The sequence below is a fragment of the Theobroma umbraticum genome, unplaced genomic scaffold (genome assembly GCF_002168275.2).
Source record: "Theobroma umbraticum cultivar Fairchild unplaced genomic scaffold, ASM216827v3 scaffold_204.0, whole genome shotgun sequence".
In the NCBI taxonomy this organism is placed as follows: domain Eukaryota; kingdom Viridiplantae; phylum Streptophyta; class Magnoliopsida; order Malvales; family Malvaceae; genus Theobroma; species Theobroma umbraticum.
The window spans coordinates 3,915,321-3,925,471 of NW_018397267.1; the positions used below are offsets into that span (position 1 = coordinate 3,915,321).

The 10,151-nt window shown below is 36.2% G+C and overlaps 1 protein-coding gene across 1 annotated transcript; it reads left to right on the top strand.

Annotated features, from left to right (window-relative positions):
• Positions 1 to 5,129: 5,129 nt before the first annotated feature.
• On the top strand, positions 5,130 to 7,447 carry NCED5 (nine-cis-epoxycarotenoid dioxygenase 5). The gene is given in 2 exon segments (XM_021439276.2): positions 5,130 to 6,885; positions 6,888 to 7,447. Coding segments are annotated over 2 exon segments (1,518 nt in total). The 5' UTR covers positions 5,130 to 5,627; the 3' UTR covers positions 7,148 to 7,447.
• The last annotated feature ends 2,704 nt before the right edge of the window (positions 7,448 to 10,151 follow it).

A 10,151-nucleotide genomic window follows, 5' to 3' on the forward strand; every position in this document is an offset into this window, starting at 1 on the left:
GAAATTTTCTGTACAAATAGCAATTCCGAGTCATGATCAAGCATTGGCCAAATTCGATCATATATTACGACTACTAGCCTACTGATTGGAAGCAAAATATATTTCATATATTATTAGCAGCAAGTTTTGCAAGTTGCTTGAACTTTGTAGTATCGGTCAATTAATAGCAACCTGTAATTGCGCCTACCTGATGGCATGGCGGCCCCATCCCCTAGCCCCTGGGGAAGTCTTTCAAGCAGTTAATTATGAACTTGGTTTTGGAATGACAACATGGTGAACGTGCGCGACAAATTTACACAACTTGCATGAAATGACATGAAATTGCTTCTAATAAAAAGTAAAACAGTAGTGAAAGGCTACTCGTCTATGCTATAAATTATCCCTTTTTAAAAACCCAGCTATATATATATTGGCTATCAACATCTTTGCCTCTAATAATGCTAGCCCTTATCCAATGTTTCTCATGTTGTTTAAGGATGATCCAAGTTGCCGGGACTTTAGCTACAACTGTTTGATGTGATCTAAAAGTAGTGCTATAAGATAGATACATTTGGTTAATTAATCAATTTTATAATATCTTTCTTGTATATAGAATTTGGAAAGTTTCAAATTTAAGCATTAATCAGTGTGTTCAATAGTACTAATATGTCTAAAGAACATAATGAAATTAATATGATTATTGTAGTAAACCTTAGAAGTGGTAAGAAATGATGGTTGTGAAAGTAGATAGAACAAGTCTGTGTTATAATCAAATAGCTAGCTCCAGCAATCAGGTGGGGCAATGGGGCCTTTTTCCAGCCGGTATAGTGAAGAAGGTTTGTCATTTACTGCTCCTGTATTTTGGTTTCAGGCTTGCTAAAGCGAACTTTCATCTCTTAGACATCAGAGTCATTGTAACCAAACGGCAAATTAAGTTATTAATGTTATACCAACTTAATAACGTTGGCTGCTAGCAAGGAAGAACGAAAAAAAGATACAGACTAATTCTCACCGAACTGTATCGTATATCCAAACAAACGCTTAAAATATAAAGTTTAACTTCAATGGAAGATCAATTTCTAATTTTGATTATGTTTCCATCTTGCCTTTTTAAGTTAAAAACGAATTCAATAGTTGAACCAAACTCAATATGATCATTTGTATTCTTAAGATGATCATTATCATCAGCTGACAACTAATATCATGCTATGTATTGATCAATAAAGATTAATATATTTTCCAAATTAATAGAAATTTAGGAGCCAATATACATATATATATATATATATATATATTCCAACGAGGCAATCTTCATTGCGATCCTATTGGGATTCATATCACTTTATACACCAAGCAATCAATATAGAGAATGCTGTTTCCTTTGTTAGATTCCTTGTTTCCACACTTTCCTCTATATGCTTATTAATATATAATGGTTAGATTACAATATAAAGATGACCACACCGATTGGCTCCTCTATCCACTATACCAACCAGACAGGAATCCAAATTTCACATTGTTGATCAAGTTATAGCTTGTTCAAGGTTTGATATATGTAATTATATAGCTCTCTGTCTATATTGAGTTGGCCATATCTTTTCATGAACAGAGTATAACAAGTAATATATATATATAGAAAATTGAATTCGTCATGTTTTACATGCTAGTGCTAGAGAATAGAGATTGCCTAAAATTGTTTCTGGACCCTTAGATCGAAGGCTAGATGATTTAGCTAGGTTTTATCTCCACTCAACCTTCTTTTTTTAAAGAAATTTTAAAAATTTTCTGGAAACTATAATAATCATTTTTGTGGTACTAAGCCCTCCACCGTGGAAGGCTTATAAGTTGCCAGTTGGCATATAAGTTTAGGTAATTAGGTTGGTCAAATTTAGTGGCAAGGTTTAGCTCCTACCTTGTAGTAGACATGTAGAAAAGATTACTTAATTAACAAATTAAGATAAGGCTGGCAATGTCCAATGTGAGTGCAAATCTGTAAACGTCTAGGACATATATTTTTTCAACTTATTACTATTAAAAAACTTCTTTTCTTGGTTATTCGATTGTAGAATTTATGGAGTTGGAAGATGAATTGGACACTATCTTCTTTATTTATTCATTCAAAGACTCCAAAATAACCTTCAAACTTATCTAAATTAAGTTGAAAATGGATTTGTATATAACAGAAAGGGAGGAAAAGTGCAGTAGAGAATTAAGTTGTGCATCGCGTGGTTTCATTATCAATAGAATCCCAACAGGTACATATATATTTTCCTAGTAATAGATCTAGATGTATTAATTAAAATAAACGTCAGGATAGAATAGGACGTGAAGCATGAAAGGCAACAAAAAAGAGCATCTCTGTCTGAGTATTTATTATTCAGATTAGATGATAAAGGTACTAAATCAATTAACATATAAAATTCGCACTCGCCCTTGCTTGAGAGTCATCCATGACATTAGGGAAAGCATGTCCTTTTATATTAATCCGATTATAGAGCATATAAAATGAAGATTAGAGCGTGGCTGTAACTTGTGACTGGGGTATACTAGAAACCCCCCCTTCCTATGATGAACTCAAAGCGAGGGGATGCAGATCCCCTTTTTAATTTGTTTAAGAAGGATAAAATCTTCATATGAAAGATTTGCTATCGAAACATGACAATCTGAACAGATGTACAAATGCTGTATATAATTAAGGCACCTAACTTTCACTTGCTCCCTAATTGACAAGGGTAGATATTTTTAAAAGAGGAGAGCTTTAGAATAAGTTGCAAAGGGACAACAAAAGGAACAAACTTGAAAAATAAATCAAAAGAAATCATCCTTTAATTTCTTGATTCTTCAGCTTATAATTCATTCCTTTATCAAGAAACAACAAAAGTGAAAAGAGAAAAAAGCTATATATATATATATATAGATCACTAGGTAATCCTAATCTGGGAAACCAATCTCACCGCACTTGCTTTGAGTTCTAATATCTACAACTGTGGCTTACATTTCAATCGAAAGTTGAAGAAAAAGATGCCCATTAGGCATCATTTTCATCCTTCTTTGTCCGCTGGCCCTCGACAGCGTCTGAAATTGATCTTGGTATAGGTCCGCATTCAAACACAAGCAGGATAGTCACTAAACTCCAAAACGATTGCACCATTTAGCCAGCCTTGCCATCTTCCATCCACTGGCATTAATGTCATCATCTTTCAGCTTGAATGCTACCATATTGTGCAACAAGAGTTCGTTTTTTCGCATGGATTATGATCAGATGGGGGACCTCTAAACAAGTAGCTGTATGACCATTTTGTTCATGGCTAACGATCAACATGTTATTGTCATAGCGGATACTATTGAAAATATTCGGTATGGAATTTAATATGATATTGATAAGTGATAAGTGCACTAGACATTGGTGGCTTAAAAAATTGCTGCCTGATATTTATTCCATTTAATTTTTCAATATTCCATTTGGTAAACACAGATCCATCTTAACATCTTCATGATAGGAAACTGAACAGTAATGAAATATTACCTGCTCTGCGTACCTCCAATGGACATCATATACATCTAGTGATGGTAGGAGAGCCCCAAACGTATTGTACTATAGGTACAATCTTCCAACAGTTGGTTTCTGCCTATGATTTCGAACCTCATTTGAGAGGGTAAATTAGGCGGTGAAAGAGATTGAAAGCTGAATGACACGCTTATATATTTGGAAATGCCAACGAGATATATGCAAAATGATAACATGCAGTCCAATCATCGTCTTATCACTGCCCATCACACAACACTGAGTGACTCCAAATAGAGTACTACTGTGCGCTAGAAAGATTGCGACTTGAAAGCAATGGAGCCAAAGGGGTTTTGGAAGTATAACTGGCAGGGTTCGTATAGGAATTAAACTTTGCCCGTATTCTTCTAAATACTTAAACTGCACATTTTCAATATATAACTCAATGATTCTGTTATTACGAGGATTTAATACAAAAAGTATTCCACAATTATACATGCAAAAAAAAAAAAGGCTAAGCTATACAAAGGTATGATAGGAAACTATAAGTACAATTCACAGCTTCTACATAACTAAGGACCTGCAAGAAACAACAATGTTCAATAGAATTCTGCTAAAAAAATTATTCTATTTTCTTTAAGGTGCACATGATTGAACAAGAAAAGAAATGAAGATGACCAAATTCGAGACAAATTCACCTAAAGATGCATGACTATGAGCATTATGGTCCATACGCGGTTGAAAAAGTTAGACAAGGAAACATTTGCTAAACCTTGAAGAAGGGGGTTTTATTAGTGTCCAGATATATATAGAATAAGAGAGACAAAGAAAATATCAGGGGTTACAATAATGACTACAATAATTTAGTGGGGTGATTAGCCAGAGGTGAATGAGCTAGGATTTAGGAATGTGGTGGTCGGAGATCAAGGGAGGATTGATTGGATGTTGATAGAGAAGAAGGGCCAATGGCATTAAATTTTTATTAACATTGCTTACATGTATAAATCATGAATATGAGCAAAATATGAATATATGCTTTTCTGAAGAGCGTGAGAGTGTGGGGCTATGCGATGTGACCAAGATTTCGTGGTTGGAAAGGAGTGGGAGAAAAAGCCACGTGGGTCGAGAGAGTCGACGGTGCTCCAAGAAGAGGGAGGAACGCGGAGTTGGATTTTATAATGGGTTTTTAATTTTTTTTATTTGCTTCAAAACAATAGGCTTAATACGCAACAAGAAATAGAAAAGAGGAAAAAAATTGGGGATGTTTGTTTTACAGTAGACTGATTTGATTTTTCACTCTCTCCGCCTTTCTGTGGGAATAAGTGTGTCTCTAACTCTACCTCACTCTCATTGGTCCCTAATTTTGCGACCCGCTGCCCTCCAATTATGGCTCAAACCAGACCCTTTGTCAAGCAATTTTCTTTTTGAAATTTGGCCCCACGGACGGATGCATCTTTTTAAAATAAACTTTTCTCTGTTTAAGAGATGAGACCCTCTATGACTCTATGAGTCTACAAAAATGTTTGCAATTGACATTCACCAAGTTCCCTTTGCACAAATCCACCACGTGGTCTTCCCTTAGGTGTCTGAGGTGGACCTCCCTACTATATATGCCATTGCCTTTCACCCCTCTCCCCCAACCCCAACTCTATTTATACCCCATTTTCTCTTCCTTTCTCTCCAAAGCTCACTCTCTTGCTCTCTCTTCTCTCTCGCTAGATGCTTTCTTTTTTCCAAGCGAACAAACGCAAAACACTCTCTCTAGCCCCCAATTTGAGCACCACCGGAGCCACAAAATCTCTTCCGACTTCCTTCTTTAAAAGCTATGGCTTTTCCACAGGTCATTGGGCCAAAGCCCAGATTTCCCGACCGCTTTCTTCCTCCTCCTCCACAGTAGATTTGGGCTTCTCCCTACCTCCATCTCCTGGAAGAAACGGCAGCCCAACAAAACTACTCTTACAAGAACCAACAACATCAACATTATTCATTCAGCTTTGCACTCTCCGTCGGTTCTCCATTTCCCAAAGCAACCGTACCAAAACCCCGTAATCCCCAGAGAAGAAACCCCGGTAAATGCAAAACCCAAAACTCACCAGCCCAACAACAACAGCCGCAGTGGAACCTCCTCCAAAAAGCTGCAGCCATGGCCCTTGACATGGCTGAAAGCGCGTTAGTCTCACGCGAGCTGCAACACCCACTTCCAAAAACAGCTGACCCACGTGTCCAAATCTCCGGAAACTTTGCTCCCGTCCCCGAACAACCCGTCAAGCAATCTCTTCCCATCAACGGCACCATCCCTTCTTGCATCAGCGGCGTTTATCTCCGCAACGGCGCAAACCCTTTATTTGAGCCCGTTGCAGGCCACCACTTCTTTGACGGTGACGGTATGGTACATGCCGTTACCATTGACAATGGAAACGCCAGCTACGCTTGTCGCTTTACTGAGACGCAAAGACTTTTACAAGAAAAAGAATTAGGCCGCCCTGTTTTCCCTAAAGCAATTGGCGAACTCCATGGCCACTCAGGGATTGCCAGGCTTTTACTTTTTTATGCTAGAGGGCTTTTTGGTCTTGTTGATCACAAACAAGGCACTGGAGTGGCTAACGCTGGTTTAGTCTATTTCAATAACCGACTTCTAGCTATGTCCGAAGATGATCTTCCTTACCACGTGCGCATCACTTCTTCAGGTGATCTGAAAACGGTTGGAAGATACAATTTCGACGATCAACTTAAATCCACAATGATTGCACATCCCAAAATCGATCCTTTCTCCAAGGAACTCTTTGCTTTGAGTTACGATGTTATCCAAAAGCCTTACTTGAATTACTTCAGGTTTTTACCCGACGGTAAAAAATCACCCAATGTCGAGATTCCTCTACCCGTGCCAACCATGATGCATGATTTTGCCATCACCGAGAATTTCGTGGTGATCCCGGATCAGCAAGTGGTGTTCAAGCTACAAGAAATGATTACCGGTGGGTCGCCTGTGATTTACGACAAGAACAAGAAGTCTCGGTTTGGGATTCTTTCAAAAATGCAAGTGATGCTAAGGATATTATATTGGGTTGAATCGCCTGATACTTTCTGTTTTCATCTATGGAACGCTTGGAAGAGCGCGGAATCGGATGAAGTTGTGGTGATTGGTTCTTGCATGACACCTCCCGACTCTATTTTCAACGAATGTGACGAGAGTTTAAAGAGTGTGCTGTCCGAAATTAGGCTTAATTTAAAGACAGGTGAGTCCATTCGCCGCCCCATAATCTCAGCATCGGAGCAAGTGAACTTGGAAGCTGGCATGGTGAACCGGAACCGGCTTGGAAGAAAGACACGGTACGCTTATCTTGCCATTGCTGAACCATGGCCTAAAGTGTCGGGATTTGCCAAGGTTGATCTTTTTACCGGGAGGTAAAAAAACACATTTACGGTGATAGACGGTACGGTGGGGAACCCTTTTTCTTGCCTACAGACGACAATTGTGAGTCAGCCGAAGATGATGGGTATATTCTTTCCTTTGTTCATGATGAGAAAACTTGGAAATCAGAGCTTCAAATCGTGAACGCCATAAATTTACAGCTCGAAGCTTCAATTAAATTACCGTCCAGGGTTCCATACGGCTTTCATGGAACGTTTATAGACGCCAAGGCCTTGGTGAATCAAGCTTAATTAGACGTAAATTAAGTTTTAAAAAAAAGGTTATACGGTACAGAAGGAGATTTTTACCAGAGGGATGGTTCGGAGTACAGATCCCCGGATTCTCCTGGAAATTGAAACCTAACAGATCTTTTGTTTTTATTTTTTGGTTATATGTTTGAAGGAACCAGCTTGTAGCTTTTTAGCATGTAGCTATAGAATTTGAGCTCAGCTGGTATCTGTTCCTCTTTCCTTTAATTTCATTTTCATCTGTTGAGTTTTCACTTCTACATTGTAGATAATAAATTAAATATTTCCAGTTTTTATATTTTACACAGAGTTTGCTCTGTTCCCCATTTTTTAATGCTTAGTAAGATTATTTGTGGGTGCATTCTTGTGCATGTCTTCTCTTTTATCTAACAGGTTTGAATAATGTTGTTCACGTTTCGGTTCCAAACAACACTGGTAGACTTTTTTGTCTTTTGGGTTTTGGAAGCTATTAATTTGACTCTCTTTGTTTTCCCTTGTTGTCTGCGTAGGCAAGCTTTCTGAGTCAAAAAGCACATGACATGGTTCAGTGGTCGGCTAAAGACTTGAAGTGATTTAAAAAATTATATAATAAAAGCAGCATCTGGTAAACGTATATTAACAGAGTGATCAATTCACAAACATAATTAAGATTCACAATTAATTTAAGATTAGGAGTTCTGTTGATTTTAAGATTGCCTCTTAATTAAGATTACTATGTTTCTTCTTAATTAACAAAAATCTTTATAACATTTGTCAGTTGACATTGGTAACCGACAGGCAACTTTTATTAATGGTTTGGGTGAGAACTGGGGGAAAAGAGAGTTAGAAGAAAAGTGTTTCGGAGGAACAAAGCCCGAAATACCCACCCGACAGTTGAGGAGGACCCCTTTACCCATACGAGGCCTCAGTATAATTAACGCAGTCAAAAGCCAATAAATGCGCTCTTGCCGGAGAGAGAGACTCCTTAGTCCTTGCATCACTCGATTGTGACTGTTGGTACGTCACCTAGCTACTACAATTACCTGCACAGGTTTTCCTCCAATCTTAATATTTTTGATCTTAGTTTTATTAGTTCAATTGATTTGTTAACACTATAAAGTTTTGAATGCTCTTGGGCTTTGGCCACCGGTTGGTAATTGCTGAAATCCAATGTTTTGGTATATTGGTTTCTCTTAGATGCAGACAACATTTGATGATCAAAATTGAAACCAATAAAGACTATAACCAGCCAAGATTAGATGGAAAGATAAAACATAAAACAAGAATTTCAATAAAAACTTCAAGTGCAATTTGCATAATTGATGGAAGTTATAGTAATTTTTTTCTAGGTCGAAGGAATTTTTTTAACATAAAATTATTATAATTATTTTTTTATAAATTAATATTTAATATATTATTAATGTATAACTCAATAATACAAAATTTAAAATATTAAAGAAAAAAAAACAAGAAGAAAACAGTCAATACATCCTTTCTTTTTGGCATAAACCAACACCATATAACCACAACAAAATATATAGTTCCACAATTAAATTCTGAAAAACCTATCCAACGTGTGAATCTATTTGGCTGGCTCTGTCTTCTTGGTTCAAAGACAACAAATAATGCAGCTTGCCCAACGAAAAATAATGAAATAATGAAATGATATATTCCCTTGAGTTTCTTTTTTAGGTATTCTTTTAATTATGTAAAATCTTTTAATTTGCCGGAGAATGAATATAGGCCATAAGTTTATAAAAGTTGGTTGTATGGGGTATGACAGTTACACGTCTTGGTTTCTGATCTCTCATTGAGAAATGGAAACAGCAAGTGGGATTAGCAAGCAAGTCCCACCCAGCTTTACCGTAGGTTTTGTCCAAAAAGTCTAGTCTTCACGCCCAGAAATGAAGATCACTTTGGATATGGACTCACGACAAAAAAAAAAAGAAAAGAAAGTTACACTTTTTCTTTTCTCTTGTATGCTCTTCTTTCTCCTATTACCAACCATCGAAATCATTGAGGCAATTGGATTTTCCACCGACTTTTTTTTGCATTTTTCCCTTCATAAAATCCATGCAAGAACTATCTTTCCATGCTACATGTTCACCTTTAATTTTATGTAGAATATAGTGTTGAGAATATTCTTCTAGCATGACTTTACAATTTCTTTCTTTACCTTCTCTTTTCACTAAAGCACAGTGCAGAAATTAGACTTTGTTGTTGTTCAATCATCCTATAAAAGAAAAAATTTAGGTACACCAATCTCTTAAATCTTAATTATTTCTTCAATTGCTAATCTACATTTTGAATTTTAGGAGAGTGAAAAGTAAACAAAAGGAAAACGAACGAATCTTTTTTATCCTCTTCTTTAAAAGATTTAGGTACCTCAATAATCAAAGCTCTAATGATTTTTCGACAGATATATGTAACACATCCCAACATGTTGGGAAATTTCATTGATTAATTTGGTCCAATTACTGTGCTCTAATTATGCTCTTTTGTTTGTTTGCAAATGGACCGACCAAAATCAATCTCCTTGACCTTGCATAGTGAGCTTAAAATATTAATTAATTGCATCCAATTCTCTTAATTTCAGTACCATTGATCTATGATAAGGACTGTCGTGGTAACTACTAGTAACTAACTCTTCCCAATTGAAAGTAAAAAGTAAAATTAATTATACTTTGAATTATCAATAAAAAAAAAGTGATCCACGCATCAGTTGTGTTATGACAATTATTTTGTTAAATATTTACAAAATATGTTAAAAAAAATAACAGTTTAAACCGTCAACATTTTTCTCAAAGCTGTTCCTTTCATATTTTCCACGCAAGCAATAATAATTAATTAAATTCGGTGCTTATTACTAAAAACATTTATGCTCAAAGTACATTGAATGATAGTAAGCCTATATGTAATTATCAATATATTGTCAATTCTGCAAGGTTTTTTTTTTTGTAGTTTTTTCTATTAATGCTTTCTTGTATTTGTCGATTATTTATTACATTATATAGGAGAGATAATCAAT